The 27,812-nt window shown below is 38.9% G+C and overlaps 4 protein-coding genes across 7 annotated transcripts; 2 read left to right on the forward strand and 2 right to left on the reverse strand.

The window, feature by feature from the left end:
- Positions 1–9,773: 9,773 nt before the first annotated feature.
- LOC145237798 (solute carrier family 35 member G1-like) lies at positions 9,774–10,763 on the reverse strand. Its single transcript, XM_080100787.1, has 2 exons — positions 10,397–10,763; positions 9,774–10,336 (listed from the first exon to the last, which is right to left on the reverse strand). The coding sequence occupies exons 1-2, from the start codon at positions 10,761–10,763 to the stop codon at positions 9,774–9,776; spliced, it is 930 nt and encodes a 309-aa protein (XP_079956913.1).
- A 3,350-nt stretch (positions 10,764–14,113) lies between these two features.
- Positions 14,114–20,067, forward strand: LOC145238200 (b(0,+)-type amino acid transporter 1-like). 4 transcript variants are annotated; one of them, XM_080101290.1, is made up of 10 exons: positions 14,114–14,334; positions 14,808–14,936; positions 15,023–15,086; positions 15,278–15,336; positions 15,403–15,538; positions 16,767–17,214; positions 17,570–17,960; positions 18,294–18,481; positions 18,963–19,169; positions 19,469–20,067. In XM_080101290.1, the coding sequence occupies exons 6-10, from the start codon at positions 16,801–16,803 to the stop codon at positions 19,718–19,720; spliced, it is 1,452 nt and encodes a 483-aa protein (XP_079957416.1). In that variant the 5' UTR covers positions 14,114–14,334; positions 14,808–14,936; positions 15,023–15,086; positions 15,278–15,336; positions 15,403–15,538; positions 16,767–16,800; the 3' UTR covers positions 19,721–20,067. The 4 variants fall into 4 exon arrangements, with proteins under 4 accessions (XP_079957416.1, XP_079957415.1, XP_079957418.1 ...); XM_080101289.1 differs by lacking the exon at positions 14,808–14,936 and having other exon boundaries at positions 14,188–14,334; XM_080101292.1 differs by lacking the exons at positions 14,114–14,334; positions 14,808–14,936; positions 15,023–15,086; positions 15,278–15,336; positions 15,403–15,538 and adding an exon at positions 16,153–16,305.
- Positions 20,068–21,155: 1,088 nt separating this feature from the next.
- On the reverse strand, positions 21,156–23,768 carry LOC145238201 (b(0,+)-type amino acid transporter 1-like). Its single transcript, XM_080101293.1, has 5 exons — positions 23,289–23,768; positions 22,220–22,610; positions 21,824–22,011; positions 21,552–21,758; positions 21,156–21,392 (listed from the first exon to the last, which is right to left on the reverse strand). Exons 1-5 carry the CDS (start codon positions 23,766–23,768, stop codon positions 21,156–21,158), a joined length of 1,503 nt encoding a protein of 500 aa, XP_079957419.1.
- A 9-nt stretch (positions 23,769–23,777) lies between these two features.
- LOC145238199 (b(0,+)-type amino acid transporter 1-like) lies at positions 23,778–27,744 on the forward strand. Its single transcript, XM_080101288.1, has 4 exons — positions 23,778–25,265; positions 25,384–25,571; positions 25,954–26,160; positions 26,226–27,744. Exons 1-4 carry the CDS (start codon positions 24,296–24,298, stop codon positions 26,469–26,471), a joined length of 1,611 nt encoding a protein of 536 aa, XP_079957414.1. The 5' UTR covers positions 23,778–24,295; the 3' UTR covers positions 26,472–27,744.
- Positions 27,745–27,812: the final 68 nt, after the last annotated feature.

The following is a 27,812-nucleotide window of genomic DNA, read 5'->3' on the forward strand; positions in this document are numbered from 1 at the left end:
CGTGCAACAAGGGATCGCATTTACCATGGAATTGCAAACTAACAACCGGCTTCCCTTTCTGGATGTGGAGGTATTACAGGCAACAGACGGGAGACTTTCCACGCAAGTGTACCACAAACCAACGAGCACCAGGCGCTATTTGCATTTCACGTCTCACCATCCTCTACACCACAAGAGAGCTGTGGTGAAATCGCTGACAGATCAGGCCCGAAGGTTGACCACAGAACCCGGAATGCTCCAAACCGAATTACGAAGGGTACACCAGGCCCTGCGGTTAAATGGCTACCCGAACTGGATCCTCCGTGACCGAAAAACCACGGGTGCTCGGAAAAAGGTTCAGTCCAAAGAGCGTACATTTGTTACCTTGCCATACATTCCTAGGTTAACAGACGTAATACGTCGCATGTTAATCGACTTTGGGGTCTCAGTAGGGATTAAACCAGTCAACACCCTACGTCAGATGCTGTCGCACCCCAAAGATCCCATTGATACAAACGCAGCAAGGGGTGTGGTGTACGCGATCCCATGTCAACAGTGCAAGGAGATTTACATTGGCGAGACGGGAAGATCTCTGAATACGCGCCGTAAAGAACACGAGAGGGATGTAGCCAAGAAAGATGCTAAAAAATCGGCATTAGCACAACATGCTACTACCCTCGGTCACACCATAAACTTCTCTGCTGCCCAGGTGTTAGCTAGAGAAACCGATTTTCACAAGCGAGGTTTCCTGGAGTCGTGGAACATACATTCTCACACCAACACGATGAACGTTAAAACGGACGTTCTAATGCCGATAACTTATCGGTCGCTTTTGCACCATTGAGCCAGGTGTTATCACACGACCATTGGTGCGAACTGCGTTATTTCTATCGCCTTTTTTGTGTGTGTTTCGCCGCCCTTTTCGCTTTATAATAACTTGTGTTTGCATTGTATGTCATTACCCTGATGAAGGTGTTTCGTATGGGACATCGAAACGTTGGCATATTACAATAAAAAACTGCCGGAAGAGCTAAAAATTCTGTTAATACTCCTGTCGTGAGTTTGAATCCCACCACTAACCCGTGTCTTTTGATATGGGAATGCTTGGGAGACCAGCTGATTCTGTACAACGCCTGAAATGAAACACTCACCGTGTAACTTGATGCCAACCACACTTTTATATAATCGTGTGTCGGTCGATCAACGTACTTTAGCCAAGTTTTCTGAATGTATTTGTATAACACGTCGTACTGTTCTTCAGTCTCTATGTCAACCAATGTGGCTCTGTAGGAAGTACAAACATTTACAGCTGCCAACTTTCCACCACCACCCCTGTATACTACAACAGTCCACGGTAGCCAGTAGCAATGATCTCTGTACACGACTCCAGTGCATATTCTTTGCTCTGTCAATAGAAAGATATTTCACTTTTACAAATAATGACTTTGTTAAAGTGGCGAATTTATTGGTCTGTTTGTGTCAATGTCAAAGTATTTTTTCTCAATTTATTGGTCTGTTTGTGTCAATGTCAAAGTCTCTTTTTAAAAAAAAATCAAAGTCTTTTTGCAATGCCGAAATGACTTATTTTAGTTGTATAAAGGAAGTACAAGGTTTCATAATATGATTTGAATATGGTTTAGGTGAGAGTGTTGTAAACTTAAAAATTTAGAGACGTTTGTACTGCAAAAAAAAACGGTTATTAACCTATTTGCCACTAAATAAAACAACAAGTATAACAGAAACTGAAAGGCAATATTCTATGCACAAAACTTCAAAGTAAAGATATTTAAATAAGCAAAAGCTAAAATAAATGTAATGTAGTTGTTACATTTGTCAGTTATGATACCGAAAAAAGCTTTATGGCTAATATTTTCGGGGGCAATAATCTGTGAGGTGTTATAGGATATGTTAAATGCTGACTGTCACTATTTCTTACTCAAATAAAACAAGACCATATTTTGTTAGTTAGTGGTCATTGTTGTAAGCATTTTGTCTTTAATGTTATCCACCCAAATACTTTTTCCAACTTTTATATTCCACATTTTTTTTCCTTTTTTATTGTTGTTGTTTTACCGCATTTAAAACCACTTCATTTCAAACTTGTATCATGTGTGTTTTTGTGTCATGTTATTGAAATTGGTCTGTAGCTGTGCAAGTAAACAAAATACACATGATACCGTCTGCTGTTTACACTCCTGTACATTAATGCGTGACGAAAATTACGTCACAATTGAGTTGCTAATGAAGCTAATGAAATTTGTATTACTTGTTTTTCTGCACAAAACAATGTGGCTTTTCTATATGTTGCCAACTTATATGTTCTATAAAGGGTAAAAACTTGGAGCAGCACCCATCGAAATTTAAGTCACGAGCCGCCACTGCTCACCAGTGACAGTAAAATTACAGAATCATTGCATCCTTTGTTACTTTCTTTTTAATGTATTTTATGAAAACTTTCCACTACGAATTTATTTAGGTGCATTTTGTTAATTAGCATTTATTAAATAAATTGGCGTCATTTAGTTTTGTAAATAAGTTTTTTTTTAAATGAGCAATTACTTATTTTGCCCATTCCATAATTGTGGAATTAGAATTCGGACAACAGTTTAAAGGTTTTATGTTATCAATAACAGAAAACAGTAGCTGAAAGTCTTACCTTTAATTATTTCATGTATACGATTGTTGACTCTGGTCCAATTCACCGATGGTTGGGGTCCGGGTAGTCCTTCTGGGCCCTGCAATCCACGTTGACCCCTTTCACCTTTGACCCCTTGCATTCCTGGGCCTCCAGGTTGAGCTTGCTCACCTTTATAACCGGGAGGTCCGCGTTCACCTGGCAGACCTGGAGGTCCTCTTAGTGTTGACTGATTCATGGAACGTAAATGTTGTTGTTTAAACAAACTTTTATGCGGCGGACAATCCAAATATGTTTGCTGGTGGTTGTCATGGCAATATGACGCACCGATGCTTGTCAAGAGGAAAACTAGCTTAGGTAACAAGTACATCCTGCCTGAAGATTAAAAGCAACGGACAGATTAAATTTTGCTTAGGACATTACTTTGTCTTTTTTACTTCTTCATTTCATGGATGCTCTATGTTTTGAATGCGTTTTGGACAAACCAGTCGAAAATTAAAATTCACTTTGTATGTGTTTAGGTTTATTTATACATCAAGGCATTTGCGTACAATGCAAAGATGCTAACGTGGGTGAGAATCGACCAATAAACGTTATGAAATCAAAAGATTAGAAACAGTAAGATAACGACTTAAACCCCTTTTTTACTTCGCTATATTCCGTCCATGACCCGTATGTTGGAGTAGACGCACTGTACGTTTAAATTCAGAGTGTTGATACTCGTGTCTCACAGCACTAATAAACAACAATGACGACGTTCTTCTAGAAATTAAACGCTAATTTTGGTTGTTAAATTTGAACTTTAACCATGAGAATGATTTTGACCAAAATAGAAATAATTATTAATACGTTACAGACGCGAGTTTTAAACAGTAGGTCGCGATTTAAATTTCCCTAAATCTTTAATTCGCACAACAATTTTGTTTCGTTGCAAAATAAAACTTATTTTTTAGTTGAATCAAAAACGAAATTTTGGAGCATTAGTTTATTCTTTTGCTAAACATTTTGTTTTTCTTTACGATCCCCTACTTGGAAGCTGACACGTGCAGTATACTAGGCAGGCAACGGTGCTTGCGATACAACTTTCTACGGCTTCTCCACCGAGCCTGTGTAGCACTGTTGGGAGAGCGCGAATCCCAAAAAGTCCGCTGCGACAGGTTCGAATCCCACCACAAGCTAGATTTTTTTAAAGTCTCTGCCTGGTCATGTGGGCATGCGTGATGATTCGGTATAATGCCTTTAATACAGCCTCGCGTATCAGCGTGACAACTGACTACGCATTTATTATCTAGTGAAGCATTCTAAATGATTTTCTTATATCTCGGGTACTTTTATTTCAAACTAGTACATTAAACGTTTGTTTTTATCGCTGGTGCATCGCAAAGTATCCACAATTTTTCCAATCCGTCAGATAAGAAAAAATGAGAATTACTGGGCTGAACGTTTGGGGGTTCCTTGCGTAATTGAACGTTACACGCCAATATTGTTCAGGATATGAATCATTTATGTTCTAAAATATTTTTTTTATTTCAGGAACCAATACGGATGGTTCTGTTAATCGCGTATCCACATTTCAAAGATTTCCACCAGGATAAAAAAATACTGAACTAATATTATACAACAAAGTTTGGTTTTCACTATGCAACTAGAAAGGTGACTTTCCTATATGTCTTCATTTTATAAATTGTGTACCTTATCTATCGATTTACTATACACGCCATTTCTATACATAAGATTGTTTTGCAGGCAAAAAGCGATGGGTCCCCACATACGTGTGTGTGTGTGTGTATGTGTGCGAATTAGTCATGGTAAAAAAGTTTTCAAATTCTTTATTTTTAGTTTTTTTACGAGGACAAATTAGTAGAAATTGAAACAGTAAAAACTTTTCCCAGAGAACCTGGACAGTATTACAGAAACTGACAAATTAGTAAAAAATAAACCAAAAGGGTGGCTTAACACATTTTGCCATTGTACATGCAATATAACCTATTTCAAAATTTTACTATATTTCTTATGCTTATTTTATATTGGGTCCCATATTAGCCACCGTCTTTTGTAACCTCAAGGGAGTCCCCACACAAGCAGGGTTGCACATATTTACAGGTTTTTATAACTATGCAATTTAGAGATTTTATAAGGCTGCCTTATTTTAAAAAACAAAAGAGGAAATATTGGAGCTACAGGCTGAAAACAATAATCAACACCTATCAACGGCAAAATCAACAAACTGTCCACATTTATTCCAATTCAGACATTGTTTAAATTTCCCCATTTTAGGGGGGTTACAGAGAAAATAGTGGGGCACAGGGTCAACACACAATTGACACTTGTAAATGGAAAATTCAACAATCTGTCCAAATTTCATTCAATTCAGACATTATTTAGAAAAATCATCCATTATAGGGAGTGGAGGGTGAGACACAACAATTGACATCTATAAATGGTACACTTTACAAGCTATGTAAATTTTATCCAATTTGGACACGGTTTAAAAATTAGCCCATTTTAGGGGGCTAGCAGGGTAAATAGTGGGGCTAACAAGTCAAACAAAACAAGTGGCACATCTACATGACTGTAATCTACCACCTGTGCAAGTTTCATCCAAATCCAACAAAGATTTCATGCTAGAAGTGCATGACTTCCAAGGAGAAAAAAGAAAACAAGGAAAAAAAACGAGAAAAAAATCAACCTGAAACAAGAAAGGTGGCTTTTTAATATGATTCCATTTTATATATTCTATTTACCAATTTACTATATACACATCATTTGATCTACAAATGGGATTGTTTTTGAAAACAAAAACGAATGAGTCTCCGTAAATCCGGACACTTGTGTTTGTGCGGAATTGCGGTAAACAAATGTTCTGGTTATTGTTAAATTCTTAAGGACAAATTATTAGAAAGCATTAATCCATCTTTAAAGAAGTTTGTCCATTTTCTTTTTGTTTTATTTAAAAACATCTGTTTTGCGGGCATGTGTGTGCGTCATTTCGTCATTCGAGGTCAAAAAGAGGATCAAATTTGAATCAATAACTATGATCTGTGAAATTTTGAACAAATTTGAAGCACGCCGTAGTTAGTTTTTGTGGTTTGTTCACAGACATGCTGGTTTTACCTTTAACTTTAGCATTTGCTTTCACCAAAAACGTCCTTTCACAGATACTATTGCATAAAAGCGTTGGTTGCAATTAGTTTGTTTACGAGTTACCAGTTCAAAAATGGCAAGCTACATTTAAGCGTGAAATGTTTCACTTACTTTTTGCCACCGAGGAATAGCAAAGGCGCCTTCAGAATTTTTGATCGAGATCGGACACTTTTACTAGCAGACACGTCAATCAAACGCTCTCAAAGCCGTTCGGTCTATGGCTTTTTATTCCCACAAGCGATCTTTGTTATCAACAATCTTGAAGAGATTATTGCACCATAATATTATTATTTACTTTAAAGCAGATATCCTTTGTGTGGGTTTTTAGATTAAACCTTCAATCTCCTGCCAGCTGTATGGCCCACAAACACTCATGACTCAGAAATTTAATTAAACTGTGAGGCTGCTGGAATAAACTCTTTTATCACTTTTAATAAACGACCGCGGTCAGGTTACGAACAAACGCGTCAATCAAATGCTTCGATCGTCACGTATCTGATTTTTATTGGCCGAAATTGCCAATTCCAACAAGACAAAAGTTGAGCAATACACATGACTTACACTGCGGATTAGTCGAACCTTTGCATGGTCATGCGGACAAAACCAGCTGAAGGTAAAACAAGTAAAATTAGAAAGGTGGCTTTCCTATATATTTCCATTTTATATATTTTGTACAATATTTATCGATTTACCATACACACCATTTAATCTACACACATGATTGTATTTGCCAGCAAAAACGAATGGGTCACAACACACTTTTTTATGCGAATTAGTCAGGGTAAAAAGGTTTACAGATTCTTTATTTTTAGATTCATTTTTAGAAAGACAAATTTGTACAAAGCATCAACCCAAACTTTAAAAGTTAAAAAATGCTCCCAATCTGAGAATTTATACTTTAGGTTTGACCTCGAAATAGCTGTCCAAGGCCAGTTTTAAAACATTTAAAACTTTTCCTAAAAAACCTACACGATATTACAGACATTGACAAAATTAGGAAGATAATTTGAAGCAAAGGTATTGATATCAAAATGTTCTTCAGTAGCCTATCGCAGTGTAATCGCCGAACGACCGTTTAATAACCTTTCGACACGGTTTTTAGTAGCACGCCGTTCGTAGTGTTCAATAATAACGTTTTTCCTAATTTATATATAACTCACGTATTTCTGGAGTACATGTGTCAAAATTAAATAGCGTTGTAACAAAAAAAACGTGAAGTCATAAACAACAGCAACAAGAGATGTCTCCACCGAACTTAACCAGATTTTTTACAAAGCAAAATTAACCTCAGGTAAAAAATATGGGTACCTTTAATATAAAAAAAACTAAAATATAACATCTACAAATTGCTTAACGTAATAACAATGCATAACCACCGATACAGCTTTTTTTCAACATGCATGCACCTTTTAACAAACCACCAACTGTAAACCAACCTGATTTTACACATACAACCTAATTTTTAATTATTTTTTTCTCAACGTGTTTATTAGCCTAAAATTTCCACTATGGATATATGAAAAGAATCTAACGCGCATGGGCCCAAATATCCTGCTGAAAACAATTCATTTCACCCATTGTCTGTTTCATTGTCTACCTACTAAAACTAAGAGTGTTTGGTAATTTTTTTTAGCACAAACTTCAAACGAAGATAACAGAGCTTCACATTTGGAACTGCAACGCCCTCCTGCGGGCATCTTGTCAGCTCTCATTTTTTTAAATGTTCAGAATTTAATTTTCCAATACAGTTGTTCTAAGACCTAAATTATAAAATTCTACATGTTCCACAGTACAGATGTGAATTTTTAGCGTTCCACCAGTAATAGTTTAGTAATCTAGAAGATCTCATAGAATCCTGAAAGAATGTTCTTTAATGTATTAAAATGACTTAAAGCAGGGGTGTCCAACTCATAAACGCTGTCGTGCCAGTTTTTGTTCAACAACTCCATCCCGTACCATAGTTTAGTTTCAAAAAATTCTGACAATTTTTTTTGAACTTAACAAAGCTCCTCTAGCATTATTGGAAAATACAAATTTTATTGCCTAAAAAGCTATTGGTTTATATAATGCATACAGTGAACATAATTCTTTCCAACCTAATTTCTTTAAAAAAGGCGTGATCTCAAGCCGATAGTGTTAATGATTTGTAGAGACAGCGATTTTAGTTAATTGTTACGTATTACTGTTTATACCAGGGTTCACCAACCTACAGCCCATCGTTTTATTCGGCCCCAAACAGTTTAGGGTCTAATATTAACACCCCCACATGATTTGGTTTAACACTTTAATGCAGTGGTTCTCAACCTTTTTTCTTGTACCGCCCCTTTTACGTGTTTGTTATTTATACCGCCCCTCCCCCTCAAAACGGAAAAAAATAAAACCGATTTTATTTCCGGAACAATATCAATGCGATAATTAAGAGCCGAATGTTTAACAAGCTAAGTGTTATCAATCAATCATAAACATTCTAATGGTTAATTCAACATGATACCACTATCTACAGACAGTGCTCATTGCCTTTAGCTTGGTACACGTGACGGGCCAAAACTGCAATTGTTTTGTTTGGTCGAGCACCGAGCATCTCAAGTTAACGCTCGGTGTATTGTGACGTTAGAAACGTTTCAAATTCCATGTTTTTTACTTGCCCCTTTTTTAGCCCCAGGGCCGTACTTACGATGTAAAGGTCCTTTCTGCATAACACGTAAGGAAAGCCAACGCCAAGTGAAACACCAACGTTTTTTATGTAACAAACGGCAATGTGTTGACACTATTTGACGTTTTTGAAAACAGTCACTTTGATTCTTGGGGATCTTACTTCTGTGCGTGAACGGTAATCAAATCACACGTTCAATTGTGATGTCACAAAAGCCGTTTATGACTTTCCTTTTACATTGTTGTGTAATAATGCAAGTAATCAATTCGTAGTACGGTTTTGTCGTGGTTGTCTAACACGGGCGTCACCAATCATTATTCACTGCGGGCCAGATAACATTAAAAATATCTTGCGAGGGCCACATAGGTTACAAGCCCTAACGCGCGTCTTTCCGGGACCAACAAAACTGCAATCTTTGCTAGAGTCAGATCGTGCTACTGTCAAATAGTAAAATTGTTTTGAAAATTATGGAATCTCTTCTACAGGCAAAACTTATTTATTCACAATTAATATTAGAAAGCCGTTTGGTCGCGCATAATAATGAAGGCATTGATAGTTTTAATTTGGTCTGTGACAAAACAAACAACTTTTGGATCATTTTGTGCGTTCTGAAAAACTAGGTGGACTTAGTCCTACGTGTTTTTGCAGAAATACTTTTTCAATAAATTAAGTTTAACGTTTAACTCAAGCTTTAATTTGTCCAAGATATATATTAGGACCAAACACTCTCGCAGGTCGAATGAAATGACGTCGTAGTTTGCCGTAGTTTGGTGACCCCTGGTCTTAATTAATGCGAGCAGCGAGCATCAAAAAGTGCGATGCTCGGTACCAAGTACTCGGGTTCGGCCAAGCACAAGTCAATTGCTACCTGCAAATTTTGCTATCAAAGCGCAGACCGACAAATGACGCATTGTGATTTGCATAAAATACATTGTGGCATCACCATTAAAAACACGCAGCAAACAAAGCACACAAAGAGTCAAATCTACTTTTACTGGTCGCTGATGGAAGAGATGTGACAAAAATGACTTTTGCGTTTTGTTTTGTTTTACCTGCTCCATCTTTTCCCAGCGCCCCCCAATCGCCCAATTATTCTCCAGCGCCCCCTTAGTGAGAGCAAACACCCCCAGGGGGGCGCTGGCGCCCCCGTTGAGAACTACTGCTTTAATGCAACGTAAGATAAGCCATAACCCCTTGTGAAGACCTGCTGATTTCTATATTCTTTAGACTTGATACGAACACCAACCAATTGGAGTTTGCACAAAATCTATTATCAGATTTAGTGGCAAATGGAAAAAAACAGATAATTTACTAAGTTACGATTTAAGTTGGAACAGTGATGCTTGGAAATGTAAGCTATCTTTATTGATTTTTGACAACCTGCCGCTGTGAGTAAACTCTTTTTATAGTTAGACAGACAGAAGAGAAAAATATTATAAGGGTGCCGATTAAACCGATGGTGGTTGGAATGTAACTTAAAAACACAAACTGCAATATTAAAGCAAAAATAATCTCGGTGGAAAACAGGACGGCAATGTGCCCCGCTTTTTCTTTTTGTAGGCCAAGGGTCATGAAGACTTGTGCGAATATTCCAGAAATTGCAACCAGGCATACCATTATGAGGTCGTAAGAACATGGAATCTGAAGAATACCTTTGGACGACGCCGAAATCAGACTAAAAATGCCCCCAATCCACGAATAATGGAACATGGTTATGCTAAAATGAATCCCTGGGCCAAGTTTGCGCAGTGATACTATAGCAGATGACATCGCTACAGCTCCGGCAAAGGAAATAAGAATTCCCTTAGTTAGGTCAGTGTGCGATCCATATCTCGAGAAACCGAATAAAAATGAGGGCTGAGCAACGAGCACTAGTCCGACGAATGTAAGAATGGATAAAAGAACTTCGAAAATCGAGCATCGTTCTAGATAAAACAGAAAAATACATACATTATTCACATTTTCACAACCAATTACCCACTTACCTTTAAGGCAGATGTAGGCAAACAAACCGACCAGGGTTACTTGAGAGCTTATAACAGACACGACATCACTGAGTGGTATAAACTGCAAGGCGAAATAAAACAACCAGTCAGCAGATGCACCGAATGCACAACGCAAAAGGACAAAAAAGTTGGTTTTTATATCCGCCTGAACTATTCTCTCTTTCTTCCAGCTGAGCAGTGGTAGGACAAGTACATATTGCAGAAGGCATCTTGCAATTTGAACTTCGTCGGCTCCAGCGTCTTGAACGTATTTGAACAATAATCCACCTACTGCCCAACAAATTGCTGCTAACAGTCCACACGCATATCCAATGACGAAATTGCAGTTTCTAATATTAGGTGCCATGCTAAATTCTAGAAGAAACTTCAAGCAAATGCGGCTTTAACAGCGCAACTTTAATCTTTTGTATTGGCGAAAAATCGCACAACATACTGTATGAGGGGGGCGAAGTAAGTACCAAAAAGGGTTGGTTAAACTTTAACAGCGCAACTTCAATATCAGGGAAGCCTAATGCTTTATAAAATGCTGCGCGAAGGTCCAGTGTCGACCCATGTGCTTGTAACGAAACGTAACGTTTACCTTTTGCCGTTGTGCGCATGTTGTCACCTTTTTTGCACACGTGTTTTACAGGCGTTTATGCTAGACCAGTGGTTCTCAAAGTATGGGTCGCGACCCAAACATGGGTCGCGCAGGGTCAAAAAATGGGTCGCACTATAGTGATTCAATTCTGAACGAACTATTAATGCATTAAGTAAACACAAACGAATTTACCTAATGTAGAAATAAAGTCACATCACTCGACCACGTTGTACAGTAAAATGAACCAGACATTACCACATACAGACGACAATAGACTTCCAACTTTACTGCTAGGCAAATGGCGATTGTAACGTCTTAGCACGGGAAATAATAACTTAGGACAAGTTAATCATTTAATCAGCGAAACTGAACTCAGTTAATCAGCGAAACTGAACTTGGAGATGTAACAGTTAGCGTTTAAGGATGAGTAAGCATTCGTACAAGGAAACATTTTTAGACTTGGGATTCACTTCTATCAACGATCATGGTGCTGCAAAGCCACAATGTGTGTTGTGTTATGCGGTGTTTTCGAACGAATCGACCTCGTTAAGCCTGCAGCCATTTTGACATGGGCAGCCTCCTATGCGGCGACGACGTGGCCTCAAAATTGCAGTCCGTCTCGTTATCGAACAGCACAGTAAAAATCGAATCACAGACCTTTTACTGAACATAAAATATCAAGTGGTCTCTTGAATGAAAAATAGAGCCGTGCATTGAAAATTTATGAAGGAAAAAAATCGATTTCATCAAACACGCTAAAATCAATCAATCATTTGTTTGTAATAAATCATTGTTTCATAGTACTGTGTACTACAACTGGCTGTCTGCGTCTTTTTTATGCATATCAGAAAAAATACATTTTTTGATGTTTGAGGCTTGGGTCGCGAGATGTTCATAAACCTCAGATTTGGGTCGCGGTCAAAAAAGTTTGAGAACCATTGTGCTAGACAGATCTTCTATGTTTAAAATAACGGACGCAGCATTGGTGACGCAAGCGTCACGCTTCGTTAGAAACACATAAGCGACAAGGGTCGCCACAACAAGACTTTTTTAATTCTTGGTTTAGGCTGTTATTCAAACCGCTTGTTATAAGGGTTCAGGTTCGGTTCGGACAAACTACCCGGTCCGAATCGGTTTGCGATTTTTAAGCCGATTCAATCCCCATTCGATTAATTTTGGTTTTGTCCATTATTTGCATGGCGTTATTAAACTCCGAAAGATTTTTGACCGTGCTTTGCAGACACTTTCAGATTTGTTATTTTTGACACGCCCTATAGCTGTTATCTTGCGTATCTTTATCTTCAGGCGCTGTTTCAAAATCACAAAAACTAATACAGGCTGCATTTTTTACTGGTTCGGTTTCGGTTCGGGTCCAACGCCAAATAAAATATAGGGTTCAACTCCGGTTCAGGTTTTTAGGAAATCGTAATTTGCGGTTCGGGTTCGGTTCGGGTTTAATGAAATAAACCGCTCAAACCGGTTCGCGGGTTCGGGTTCAGTCCCGGTTTGACTCCCTGGTTCAAAAACATCAAGTATGTTACGTCATGTTATGACATTACACGCTATATATGTCAAAGGAACGTTTGAAGAATGCAACAAGAACTTGATACACAAATAGCCACAAACGTCAAATACCCCCAGAACCTTCAACCCTTTTTATATAAGGTTGTGTGGATAAAGCACATCCAAACAGCATCTTTAGGTGAATGGTCTCTTGTTTAAGTTGACTTTAATAACATGCGATTTTGTAATGAAATAGCCCGTATTTAGTGCGCACGCAATGTTTTATGCTTCGCTAAACTGTTAGCTTAGCCCCATTAGCGGTGCCAAGTCGGGTGTAACTGACCACTTCTTCTTTCAACTAAATGCCACTCTTTTTAAATGTTACTGTCTCGTCTTCAGTATACATGAACCGTTAGAGTTTGGCCGTTAGGACCAGACAACTAGCTAGGCTACTTAGCTAGGTAATTTATATTTTAAAAATCACGGCCACAGAAAGTAAAGTTGGGGAGCAATTAAGGCTCGTGTTAAAAATCCTAGGCCCGACTTACAACTCTAATCGGAGTTGGAAGTTGGGCCGGGTTCTGACCTCATGTAAAGTAGCCCTAAAACGCCTTGGTCAAGACCAATTGTTATTGTGTTTGTTTTGCTGATGTTTCAATTTATAGGCCTGTCAATCAAACTTTCGGGCCTAAACGGGTTTCTCAAAAACGATTCAACTCTTTTGGGGTCCATCATACGCCGTATTGCGGTAAAATACCGTGTTTCGTTCCAAACGATCAGTGTTTTACCAAAAGCGCTTAATTTGTCACCATCTCGAATATACTTTTAGATTGCATAGATCTCAAACATTCATCTAAATGGCTAAGATAAAACACCAATAAATAAATAATAAAATTAGATGAACAAAACATTGGAGACATTGCACTGCCGCTTGTAAACTGGTTTGACAAACAACATCACGCTTACCCAACTGCTACAGTCACAGGTGCGCATGTTAAAGCTCTTGGTACAAAGGCGCAGATAAAATGGAGAAAACAACGGGCGATGGAAAATACGCAACAACAAGAGAAAACGATATTACATCAGCGGATAACCCCTGCTCGTATTGCAATGAACAATAAAAAATGCAAAATGTTAAACAAACAACAACAAAAATTGTGGCGTGTGGCAGATACCGGAAAACATGACTCGAAAACGACGAGCTGCTGTGCGAAGTGCATATATTACTTATTGCAACGAATATTAACAATATTTAGTACAACAAAAATTATATTCGTTTGCCAACATGCTTAAGGTTACTTTTGTTGGCCTCATTGTCTGACTGCTAAAATACTTATTTTCGAATATCCTGTCTAAAGAGCTACCTTAACCATGCTTCATCCCAATATGTAGCTCAATTTTCTCAATTAATTCTGGATTTTAGTGTTAATAAATATGAATAAATATTCAACAAACTAATACTAAATGCGTATAATGAACGCCTTGGTTCAACATCTAAATTTATGATATTGATTTCATCTTGGTCGTTTTATTCAATCTTTAACACATCGCATTGTACGAAGCAAAGCATAGCTGTTTTTAAACTCACCACAGAAATCTCAGAAGTTACGCTTCGAATGCCAGAGGTTTAAAACGCTTTTCTCGAAGGGCTCGGGGCAAGGAGCGATTACTTCAAACCACAAAGTGCAGATGGCATTTTTTTCAAGCCAGTCATGCAAAACATTTGACTTTGTAAGGTGGAAAAATGTACATGTTGAACCGTATTTAAATTCTTTGCATGCCCAAAAAAGATACAGAATGTAATACATCTGAAGTTGAAGACCTTTTGCAGAGGGTAAGCACTTGTGTTGTTTAAACAATATTGCTGCTTGACAATGACTGTAAATGTACTTTAGGGTGCTTGCTGACGGTCACAACGCATGCTGTCACATTGTAGCAATGCTTGTGCTAATTCCAAACTTTATTTCAGGCATCCTGGGTAGAATCATTAATTAGGCTTCATAACGTTTGTGGTAAAATAGCAACCCTCATAAATTCCTCTCAAACTTTCCTTTGTTTTGCATCTTATGTTGCAGTAAACATTAAAATACACTATTGATTTAGGGTTTTACTCTGGTACTGCAGCGACGAGTTAATTACCCTTTATCGTCTCAGTATTTCGCATTACTGGCAAAGATATTTTATTTAAAAGTCAACATTTAATACTTTGTCGCAGTGATATATATGTTTGAAAACAATTTTGTTGGAAACGAAATATTAGACAGGTGTTTGTGACGTCATTTTACTTTATTTTGACGTCTATCGCAGAGGTTATCAAACAGGGAGAAATTCCTCCTCTAAAGAAGAAATTAGAAAACATCAGGAGGAAATTTACTTTAATTTGTACATGTGAATACACACTTAATCTCTTGGAAGATAACCTGTCAAGTTGATAAAGTACCTAATTTTAAATAATCTTTATGTGTTTTAGCATCTACTTTATAGAATATTGGGGAGAAATAAAAATGTTTTGAATTGTTTAGGGAGGATTTCTTCGTTAATTGGGAACCACACTGGTCCATCGCATTAAAAATTGAAAGTTACAAGGTACACAAATGCTCCTTATTTGCTTTTCAATTTGTGTCAATCGACATGTACACACTGATCAGTTTTTAGTAATTTCAAACAAAACGACAACAATAAATATAACAACACATGAAAACTTTAATTGCACATGTACAACTTTTTGACATATTGGTTGCCATGTTCACTTTGTGGTAATGTTCTTGTTCGAATAGGAGGCTAATCTCTTCTGCAACGTGTACTATTCCAATATATGGGAAATCGAGAATTATATGTAAGTACATTAAACATCACTTTGTACAAATAAATTCTATTAACTCATATTTTATTTAACCCACAGAACCGTTTTCTTATGATAATGTTAGTTTTGACACATTGTTTTTTTTTGACACACTTGGAGGGAAACGTAACAAACGAGTTGCTATCGGCCAAACGAAACTTGTGTCTTATGACAATGTTATACACAACCAAACAAGGTAAGGTCATGTACAAACATGCTAACAATAACTTGAAGCCTGAATTAGGCCCGAGAGAACAGAGAGAAGCTGGTCAACAATCGCTATTGCGCTAAAACTGTAAAAGATACGATACTGAAATTTTGACACAATATTCTACGCTTTTAAAGCTTTTCAGCGCAAAAAACTTTTGAAAAAAACATTTTTCAGTTATTAATACGCGTATTTTGAAATTAATATTCATCGATATGAACGTCATAACGCCAGGGGTGCTCCATAAAAAGTCTTGCAGAGTTTTCTCCTAAATACAAGCTTTAAAATAAGCCCAAACACAATGTTCTAGCATCAATCAACTCAAAAAAGGGTTCGATGTGCCGCCCTAAAATTCACCGCTGCCTTGTGAAATTTGCAAATGTTATTCCCTACGACTATACCTTTAAAATGAGCTATCACTCGAGCTTCTAGCAAATCGGAGTCAGCACCTTATACGCTAATGAAAATTCATAACCGACATCCCAAAACCGAAAACCATATTCCATGTGCGCTGGCCTCAAAATTTAACGCATATCTTAGAATATTGTGTCAAAATTTCAGTATCGTATCTTTTTAGTTTTAGCGCATTAGCGATTGTTGACCAGCTTCACTCTGGTTTCCGAGAGTTGGTTGAGATGCTGCACAATTGAGGCCAAGTGTAAAGTCAGGTCCAGTTGCCTTTTTATCCGAACCCGACCGTAATAGTTTGGTCCGACTTACAACTGCGGTGCGAGAATTAGGACCTAAGCTAAAATGTAAGTACCCAGTGCGCATATGTTTGTGAGCACAAACCGCTGGTGAAACGCAGGAACTGTGTGCCATCTGCGTTTTTGCGAACAGGAGTCAACCTGTTCGCGGTTCGGCTTTTGTTTGCTTTAGAGCGCCAGGGTGCTGTGAGTAAATTTTTGAAAGCCCTTGTTCGCTGACGGTGAGCAAACTTTAAATTGTTAGCGACAGCTGCAGGCTATTGCGACTGACAGTTGCTACTTCGAAACAGTCGCGCATGGAAAGCTAACGTGGCAAATTAAAATAGCGCAGGATTTTGCTTTAGGTCAGCCTGGTTTATTTGGACAGACTTAAACGAAGTAAGTTTGTGACAAACTTGTTGAAATAACCGCAACATATTTAGGTAACTGCGCCGTGTGTCTTGTATAACAGTGTTACAAAGAGTTCCAACGCTGGTGGTGTTGTTAGTTTATTTTCTTTTTTTGTACAGATGATACTAGTTTGCGGTGTTGTACTGTTGAGACATGGACGGAAGCAATGACGAGTTTAGACTGCGCAGGAATATTGGACTTGCCGAGAGTGTTGCTGTCATAACTGGAATCATGGTGGGATCTGGAATATTCGTTTCCCCAACCGGGGTTTTAGCAGGATCCAACAATAGTGTCGGTCTGAGCCTTGTTGTGTGGGCCGGCTGCGGTGCCATAGCTCTTGTGGGCGCCCTTTGTTACTGTGAGCTCGGATCTTGTGTCAGCATTTCAGGTGGAGACCACACTTACCTTCATATGTCTTATGGCCCTATCGTGGCATTTTGTTACTGTTGGTGCAGTTGTTTGATCGTTCGAGCCACTGCTATGGCCGCCTTAGCGCTCACTGTAGCAAACTATGCTGTTGCACCGTTTTACTCGGAGGGTTGCGATCCTCCTCAGTTCTTCGTTAAGGTAAGTTCTTTCAAATCTGCTTCAGTTTTTTCACGTAATCTCAACCCAACAACAGCTGAACTAAACATGCTGACTGAGAGGTCATCCAAGTTACCACATATTTACAAAATCATTCAAGCATTAAAACCAGTCATGCATAAATAAACACAAGATAAATAAATTTAATTGGGAAACAAAGTTAGCACTGTTATTTATTTTTACTATTATCTTTACCAGTATTTTTCCTAATATTACTTTTTTACTGATTTTAGTATTTTTACGATTGTTACTATATACTAATGTTACTACTTACTATTATAATTATTGCTAAGTTTATTATTACCATTTGCCACTGACTATGCCCGCTGTGTTTTAGACGATCGCTGCAAGTGTCCTGCTCGGTCTTTCGGTGATCAACTGCTTTGGAGTAAAGCCTGCTACTCGGATGCAACAAACGTTGACATGCACCAAATTTCTATCAATGGGAATAATTATTGTCGGGGGAATAGTTCGTATTATTCAAGGAGATCCCGTGGGCGTAAACAACTTTACTAATGCATTTCACTCTGATGATTTAAGCGGAGTTTCATTCTCTCAATTAAGTTTGGCTTTCTACCAAGGATTATGGGCGTACGACGGTTGGAGCGAATTGAACATGATCGCTGAGGAAGTGAAGGATTCGCACAAAACTATACCAAGAGCCATTTTAATTGCTTTGCCTCTGGTGACTGTGTTCTACTTGCTGGTGAACATTTCCTACTTTGCCGGTAAGAGTAGTTGATAAGAAAGATTTTTGAGTCTGGTTCAGATGCGGACGTGTGAATAAATCGGCCTTGGTTCGGGCTTATTAAACCCGACTTCACCCTGAGCGCCATTTGGATTGTAATTTCAAACTTCCAAAGTTTTTCACACAAAAATTGTTTTGGGCTGCAGGTAGCTTACCCGCTTTTTTGGGTTGGGTTTGAGTTCGGACCTGGGTGTGAATAAATCGAGCTTTACATGCCGGACTTCAGCCTGGGCGTCATTTGTACATCAATTTCACACTCTCGAGCTTTGTTACAAAATAATAGGTTCAATGCGCGTTTACTTTTTTTGTTTAGTTCTCACGCCCGATGAGATGCTGCACAGCAATGCCGTGGCGGTGACATGGGCGTCCCGGGTACTTGGCCCAGTGGCCTGGATCATTCCACTTGGAGTTTGTTTGAGCAGCGCAGGAGCGTTAAACGGGGCATTGATGTCTGGTGGTCGGTTGCCTTTTGCAGCAGCTAGGAGAGGACACTTTCCAGAGGTTTGTCCCAATCCTTGAATAATCTGTAACATAAAAACTAAAAGAAACAACTTCATTATTCGAGTCAGCCCTGAAGCGCTCATATACACGTGCGATTATGGCACACTCACAAAATCATAGTACACCAGGCCTACTGAAGTCATCATATTGAACTAAGCTGGTCTCTCAAGCATTACCGCTTTAGACCATACAAAAAAACTAACCTTTGCTTGAATTCGAACCCACTATGACGCCTATCCGGGACTACCAACTGAGCTACATAGGCACAGGCTTTCTAGGGTCTGGCGTATTATGAACATGACAAAGCTTGCGTTCCACATGTTGTGTTCCGAAAATAGTGTATCTTTTGTGGTTTGTTGGATGCTTTTGTACCATCCGCATAATGATTACCGCTGTTATAGCCTGTGTCGGTGATTCTGTAACATGTGGCATTTAATTTACGTTTTTGCTTATTACTTAATTATTATTTATTGTGCTTCAGATACTAGCAATGGCCCACGTAAAATATTACACACCGTTGACATCCATCATGTTTCTCACGTTGGCTGGACTTTTTTACCTCCTCCCAAACGATTTCAGTAGTTTGGTGAACGCCTTTACCTTTGCGGCATGGCTCTTTTATGGTTTAGCGATGGCTGGTGTCTTGGTGATGCGAATAACACGTCCGGATATGGAAAGGCCTTTTAAGGTAACTTGTAACATTCCCAAAACTGTATATAAAAGCAGGTTAACTGACTCTGAAAAAATAAGTTCAACCACTATTTTATGTAACCGGCTGTTCAGTAGGTTGTGCGGTATACTCTGCCTTGTAAGCATCGCTACACTTTAAGCACCATTGAAACAATACGACACTTGACTTAATAACCCGATGCTTTTTCGGTGTTCTTGTTCTTTTACCTACTGTTTAACAATGACAAATTTAATGAAGTTACAATGCAATTATTCTACTTGACTTGTGTTCACAATATTTGAATTTTTTTGTCTTAGGTTCCCGTTCCAATTCCAGTCCTCGCTGTGGTGATTTCCGCTTATTTGCTGATTGCACCTCTTGTTCACAAGCCAGATGTGTTGATTTTATACGCCCTTGGTTTTTTTATGGCAACACCCGTTGCATATTATCTTTTCGTTTACAGATCATGGAAATTCGAAGCAATGAACAAGTTTACTTTAACTTTGCAAAAAGTTTTCCAAGTTTTACCCACAATATGGGATGACTACGATGAGATCAAGTCAAATTGATGAAAGTTTTGTTCATTTTGAAAATATTTTTACCAGTTTCCGAACTTGGGTATGAACGAGAATGGCAAATTGTTTGTTTTCTACGACCAGACTTGTATCCAAGCACTTGTTATTTGTTTATTTCAATACTGGTTAATCTTATTTGAAATAACCAACTTCATCTGACCAAACGCTTTTTTACTGTCGCCGTGGAGGGCGTTTTGTTCGTTTTGTCATGTAAGTATTTTGTAGTAACTATTTCGTTTTGTATAGTTTTGATAATAACTTGACTTCATTACCGTTTTTCGACCACCCTTTTTAAACATACGCTTCTTTATCAAAATATTACAAAAGAAGCCGGTTCTGCATCTACAAATATGTCAACCACTAAGTCGTTGTGAGGCGTATCCTGTTCGTCACTGTTGGTCTTTGTGGTCTTGTCTGATTTTTTTAGCGAATCTTTTCGGTCGTTAAAGCCACGGAACAACCGAAAATTGCTCGAACTTGTCCAGGCTAGAGTGTAAGCCAACGTTGCAAACTGTAATATCAGAGCAAAAAAATAACTCCTTTGACTTATTACTACTCCACGACCTGCTTTTGCATTCTGCAGCGCAATTGCTACAAACCCTTGTCCAAGTACCGCATGCAGTCAAACCGGCAAGAGATAAAAACAACTAGTCGTGATTGCAAGAAAAGTGTTCCTGCGTAAGACCATTGGCATGCTAAAAGTAGTTCCGATCCGAAAAAGGGAGTCTTTCTACATGAGTGTGTAATTACGCCAGTCAACATCTTTATTGGTGAGTCGGACGCTAGACTCTCAAGTATTAAGGTGGGTGGAGCGACGACCAAAAAAACCGTCTTAAACAGAAAGCAGAGCTTCGATCGTCCAATCATCATGTTTAATTATTTCGATTACAGCGCTCAGAAAGAAATGTAAAATTTCAAATCAATTGTTATATTCTGTGGATAAACCGTGTCGGCACATAAATGACGTGTAAAATATCCGTTTAAATGAATTTACATTTGAAAGGCGGTGGATTGCCAATTGTCATAGTTGTAACGGATGGTTTAACCCAAAGCTTACATGAATTTGTTTGTTCGAGTCGTTTCGTTCTTGTTCTGAACATTTGTGCCTATAGACATGGTTGAAAACCAAACTGACACATACGGAGACGGTCATTTAAAAGTATTATTAATCCCAGAGTCCGCTGATCCTAAAGAAGCCCTTTTTCAGGCCGTTGCCACTCAAAACATGTATTTGCCTATTTTCTGTGTTACAGTTTGCTTGGTTTGCTAATGTGCATGCTGAGCAAAAACAAGATCTAAACACATTAAGAAAGAATGTTCTTGAATCTGGATGGTCAAGCGAGATGACTGAATGGACAAAGCGATGCTATAGAAGAGTGAAAAAAATACAAAACAATATGATATAATTCATATCATAAAACCAATCAAATTAAATGAAATCTCTCCAATGCGTCGGCGCCACGTCCAAAACCTTTTGCAGAAACAAAGTCACAGCGTCTAGACCAGGGATTCGAACTTTCTTGTAAACAAAGATGAAGTACACAAACGGTCCGACCAATATGAAGACAGCCGCATACAAGAATATAATATCTGGATCTTCCACTAGAGGTGCTATAACCAGGTACCCCGCAACGATTACCATTATGCCTGGAATGACGATAGGCACCTGATGAACACAAGTTCAAAACATAAGATTATTTAAAAAAAATGCCGAGTTTTTTTGAAAACCTTTAAAATAGGTTCTAAAATCTATAGCATGTGTAAATTATTTCTCGACTATAATACTTCATGCAAGTCTCTGTTGATTTTTTGATCAATTTCTTACTCTGTATGGTCTTTCCAATTCCGGTCTTCGGATTCTTAGCACAATGACACTGGCAAACACGAATCCATAAAACAACCAGGCCGTGAAGCTGAACGCGTTGATGAGACTGTCAAAGTCGTTAGGAATAAGGAACGCCAGGGTCAGAGCTGCAGTAAATACTAACGCTGGACCCGGAGTATAAAATACCACATGGGCCATCGCTAATATCTAAAAAAAAGGAGAAACGTCATAGAACGACATTTTGTTGGATTCTTTGATGTGTTTGTTCATACTTTTGGGAGGTGTCCGCGTCTTGCAGCAACATATGGTAATCTACCGCCAGTCAAGCACGACCCGTTCATTGATCCCATTGTGGAAAGACAGACCGAGACCGAAATGATCCAACCAGCTGGCCCAAGCACGCGGTAACCCCACGTCACTCCGACAGCACTGGAGTTTAACATCTCTGTTGGGGTCAAAACTAAAAAAATCAACAACATGTTAAAAACAAGTTTTAGTTTTGGATCAAAACCATCAACACCTAGACTTCTATTTAGGAACTGATGATGTCACTTTTTTTGTTTCTTCCGACTGATTTTGTTTCATTTTATCGTTTATTGGCTTTACTGTTTTACATATTTAAAAATGGCTGGCGTTCTATCAGCAGCTAACTTTATTTTTACACGTGCCTGCAAAGTAGGAAATGTTGACAAGAAGATAAAAAACCATAACCACCGGAACCGCAATCATAATCGCTCGAGGTAGGGTTCTCTTCGAATCTTTAACCTCCTCCGTAATGTAGTTTAAATTGTTCCAACCATCGTAGGACCACAGACCCTGATAAAATGCCAAGCCAATCTGCGAAAACCCCAGGCCTGCAAGGTCTTCCTGACGAAACGCGTGGCTGAGGTTTTGAATTCCTATTTTGTCTCCCATTGCCAGCCGAACCATGCCTCCCACTATGATGATGGCCATTGCTATGAACTTGGCAACCGCAAGTGCTCCTTGCACCTTGGTGGATGCTTTTACGCTAGCGTAGTTGATAGCTGTCAGCAAGATTACCATCAGCGCCGCCGCACACTGCCAACAATGAAATACGGTAGAGCTACTAACACCATACGTTTCTCCTGATCCAAAAGTGCTTAATTTTCGATAGGTGGCGTAAAGAGCTGAATTATTTATTTAGCGGCTATAAATGGGTTGGGCTGGGAAATATTTACATACAATTTTTGCATTAGTAACTAACTTTTTGGGTTAGTTTTATTGAATTTTAAGTGCTAATACCTTACCCCAACCCTAATAGCCCTAACCGTTAGCATTTTTTGAGATATACCGTTTTAAATGGAAAAAGTGCTCTTTGCGCCACCTGTCAAAAATTAAGCACTTTTGGATCAGGAGAAACGTATGGTGTTAGTAGCTCTACCATGAAATACAACGTGCACTAAGTAAACCTCGGTTAAACTGGACTCGGATTTTCTCCTAATATGGACAAAAATCGAGGTACAAATCATTTTTAATGTGGCAAGGCTTGAAATAATCGACGTCGATAAATCCGGATCTTCACCTAATCCGGCTATTTTTGTGGGTACAAACGGGCCCAGATAAACCAACATTTTTGTACGTCGTTTTTACACGGTATATTCGAGTATGAGGGTTTATATTTTGTAGGGAAGTTTAAAGGGTATTAAACTTTTGCTTTTCCTTATTTTACTCTGTTTCAATTTTAGCTGTTTTAAAAACAGAGATTGTATTTCTTACCTTTACAATTGTATCCGGCGGTTTGCAATCTCCAGGGTAAAACGGCTCCACAACGTAGCTTCCGAATGTCACAGCAGTTGCGGCGTTACCCGAGGTACGCGCCACAAGGCACGAGCACCAAGCGAACACAAATGCCGCTATTGGACCGTAGCCTTTGCGCAAGTACGAGTACTCCCCACCGGACTCTTTTATACAAGAGCCAAGCTCACAATAGCAGAGAGAGGCCATGCCTGCGATGATCCCGCATCCTGCCCAGATTACCAAACTCATGCCAACACTGCCGTTGGTCCCTGCCAAGACCCCCACTGGCGAGGCGAAAATCCCTGAGCCCACCATGGTACCAGAAACGACTGATACGCTACCAAGTAGGCCGATTTTTTCTTTAAGGTTGAACTTCTCTTGTTCATGAGCGTCATCGCTATGTTTTAGATCATGAAACTGTTTAATGTCAGCGCCTTGCTTTCTTTTAAAACTAGTCATAGTTGTTCGGTGGAACCTGCGTTTACCCAACTGTACCAACTGTCACTTGCATAACGCATTTATGCAATCGATTAATGATTGGCCAGAACGTTTTGTTCCTTATGACGTAAATCGCCTCTGCAAATGAAAGGGTTTCAAAACTTTGCAACGGTCTGTTTGCATTGCAATGGTAGTTGTGGCTTGTTCTGTTTGCTTTGGCTTTTTGCGCGAAACAATACCAAGTATATTATGGAGAGCTGACATTATTCCTTATTGGATTTTTTTTGTTATTTTGATCAAATTATACTTTTTCAAAATTAGATCCTTAAAGCAATGGTTTTTGTTTGCTCATTTTTTTAGAGTTTTGCAAAACAGTCTGCGCCAATGTTGACAGCTTTTCATGCCCGACAAGCGTTGATCAAACTTGCCAGGTTTACCGCTGAGGTTGCAGGTTTTGCAGGTTCAGTCCATTCATGTCGTGTTTAATACTGAGAATGTTTGTTTGCTAAAAGGTTAACCGTACTATAGTTGCACACGGAAAGGTTAAGATGATAGCTAAGTCCACTGCTTTGCAAGGACCAGAAATGTTCAGCAAAAAGAATCAAAATTTTGTTGAAAGCAATAACATGTTTTTGTTTCGTAAAGGTTTGCATTGGTTTTTATTTAAGAAAGCGATAGGTAGTCGACGCTTGGAAAGTAGGAAGTTTATGATGTCGAACAAATCTTTACGTGATGAAAAGTTTGAGCTGCGGAAACAAATAAGCCTTCTGGGCGGCATTGCGATAACAACGGGAGCTATAGTAGGCACTGGAATCTTCGTATCCCCCGTCGGCTTGCTGAGAAACATGCATGGAAGCGTCGGTTTAAGTCTTACTATGTGGTTTGCATGTGGTCTTATTGCTTTTATGTCATCTCTTTGCTACTGTGAACTGGGTATTACTTTTGGAGCATCTGGAGGCGATTACAATAACTTTAATCTGGCCTACGGTGCGCCGGTTGGCTTTATATACGTGTGGACGAACTTTATTATTCATCCCGGCCAAGCTGCCAGTTATTTGGTGTTTGGAAGGTATTTGGCCAGTCTTCTTTATGGGGAAGGCTGCAATCCATCTGACATCGTCATCAAGATCCTTGCCACTCTTTTGGCGTGCGTTCTTTGTTTGGTTAACTACAGAAGCATCAAAAGTTCTCTAGCAGTTGAAATCGTTTTTGCCTTCATCAAATTTGCAGTTATGCTTGTCATAGGAATCGGTGGCCTTATATATTTGGCTGGAGGCAGTGAGGTTGGCTTACACAACTTTCAAACCGCATTTTCTGTGGAGCCAATTTCTGAAATCACGATTTCGGATGTGGCGAGGGCATTTTATCAGGGCATGTTCCCTTACGTCGGTTGGCCGATTCTTAATTTCCTTACAGAAGAGATGCAAGACGCAAAAAAGAACATGACAAAAGCAGCACTGTTTTCCATTCTTCCTGTCATCGCACTTTACATGTTGGTAAACGTGGGCTACTTTTCAGGTACGTTTGATTTAGTGTTTTTCGATCCTCAAATCCATTTTTTCTTAGAACATCGATTAAAATCACCAGTGGTTTATAATGAAATCCCATAAAGCATAAAAATGTGCTTTGATTCTAGTTCTTTCTGTACCTGAAATGCTCTCATCGAAAGCTGTGGGTTTTTCGTTCGCTGCAAAGGTTCTAGGATCTGCAGCTTGGATTATTCCGGTTTCAGTTTGTATGTCCACTGTTGGTAATCAGAACGGAGCTTTTCTTGGCGACTCGCGAGGTCCGTTTGTTGCAGCACGAGCCGGACACATGCCGAAGGTATCACTATTTATTATCCCATAAGTTAAATACAACCTCAGAGCCCTAAGTAAAACTCAGAGTCGTATTTCAGGTAGGGCTTTTCAAGTCGACATTTGTTCCGTAATTCTCGGATTTCAGACTTGTGCTTAGGCATTTCTGTGACTTTTCTACTAATTGTACTGTAATACAAATTTCTAGTTCGCTAGATGTGCCATTAATAAGCACCTCGCTTGCATCTCTATGTACTTGTTCTAATGGGCACCAACTCCTGCTCTACAGCGGATCTGATTCTGCTTGTCGGTTTGAAACTCATTGTAAAACCAAACTGTATTATTTTATCTGGACACAAGTGCCTATAATACCTCATGAAGTTTTGACGACGTTCAATATTTTCGTCCAGGTTCTTTCAATGATACACACCAAGTACTTTACGCCAGCACCTGCACTGATTGCAAATTTTCTCATCACATTCATGTACATTATGATCGGCGACTTCGACACGCTGATATACGCATTCGGTTTTACAAACTGGATCATTTATGGCCTGAGTGCAGCCAGTCTGCTTATACTGAGACGGAAAATGCCACAACTGGCAAGACCGTATGAGGTGGACAAAATTTTCTGAAATGCTTCAACAGTGTAAATGCAAATTGTAATTTTACGATTTTGCAGGTGCCTTTGGTCGTTCCTGTATCAGTGTGCTTGATATCATTATTTATGGTAATCGCACCGCTGGTTCAGAATCCAAGTCCAATCTATTTCTACTCGATCGCCTTCTACATTATTACGCTCATCGCATATTACTTGTACATGGTGAGACGTTGGCGAATTCCAGGCACGCAAAAGGTCACAATCTTCCTTCAGAAACTCGCTGGTGTTGCTGAAACCGACTGGGAAGGATTTGAATATGAAAAATAAAACCTTTGTGAAATGTTGCAACGTTGTTACTATAATTTTATGCACGATATTTCGTAAGGGTACAAAAACTATAGTGGTAGCATAGGCTAAAAACGTTTGAAATTCATGCCAAATTTTTCGTTGTTGTCTTCACTGGGAGTCAGAAACTTATAAGAATCTATAAGACTGTGTTTTCTTTTATCATGTAAACCAGGGGTCACCAAACTTTGTTCACAGCGGCCCGGTAGCCGTAGCCATACACTCACAGTGCTGGATTAAGGGTCTGCTGGCCTGTCGGCACATTTTATAAGTGGCCCGAAAATCAGAGTTGCCAACTAAAAAATAGAATTATCAGTGTTGCCACATCATTGTCACAAAGATCGTTGTTGTAAAGGGGCCTGGATTTTTGACTGGCCTGTAGGCACGTGCCCACTTTGCCTAATGGTTAATCCGGCACTGTACACTCACAAGCAATAACATAGCCGTTACCAAACACACACAAACAAAAACGTGGTCCCATCCTGGTACTGGGGTCGAATCACTATTGGTTTCCGAACTTTAGTACACGTACACGAACCACCAACGGCACAAAGCTTTTCAGGTGGTGCACAATATAACTCACAATAACTTTTCGACTATATCATTATACATTCTTGCGCTTAAAGAACTGGTTTCGCGTTTCTTACGTTTGTGACGACAAACAGTTTCCTGATTTGACGTTAACCATTATATTGTAGCCTATTTGTTGACAGCACAGATTACCGGGATACTGGGACAGATTTTTTGATTTATAAGTGTTACACAAGCCCTGTCAAAAACCTCCGGTGGTAAGCGAGTTTAAAATGTTGGAAATCACTGGTAGTATTCAAACTGCACGAAAACATAGGAAATGCACAGGCAGACGGGTTAAAACATTGAATGTAATTGTGAACAATGGTAAAAGTTTTAACAGTAATATGAATGGCATCAGAGATACAGTTTCATATTTCCGCCTGCTTGGTTTCGCTTATCGTGTGCGTGAACCATACGGCTAGAATCCCGTCTGGAATTATATGCGTCAGAGCTGGAATTATACGCGTACCTTATACCTTTAATAAATAGTTTTCGGCAGAGGTGTGCAACCAACTGCCTGTGTACGAATGTTTTGCTGGCTATTTCATTTTCAATGCGTTGAAAGTTGTTTTTCGAGACCCATCAACAGTGCAATTAGAATCATTCGCGTGCCATTTACGCACTACTCATCTTTTGCATCTGAATCGAGATGGTTATTACAGATAACTAGGTAGATAGTTATTACAGGGGAATTTCCTATTTAGTTGAACTCTTAGTTGAGTTAAAAAAATAGAAAACACAATCAACGTC

The sequence above is a fragment of the Phallusia mammillata genome, chromosome 7 (genome assembly GCF_965637545.1).
Source record: "Phallusia mammillata chromosome 7, kaPhaMamm4.hap1.1, whole genome shotgun sequence".
NCBI lineage: Eukaryota > Metazoa > Chordata > Ascidiacea > Phlebobranchia > Ascidiidae > Phallusia > Phallusia mammillata.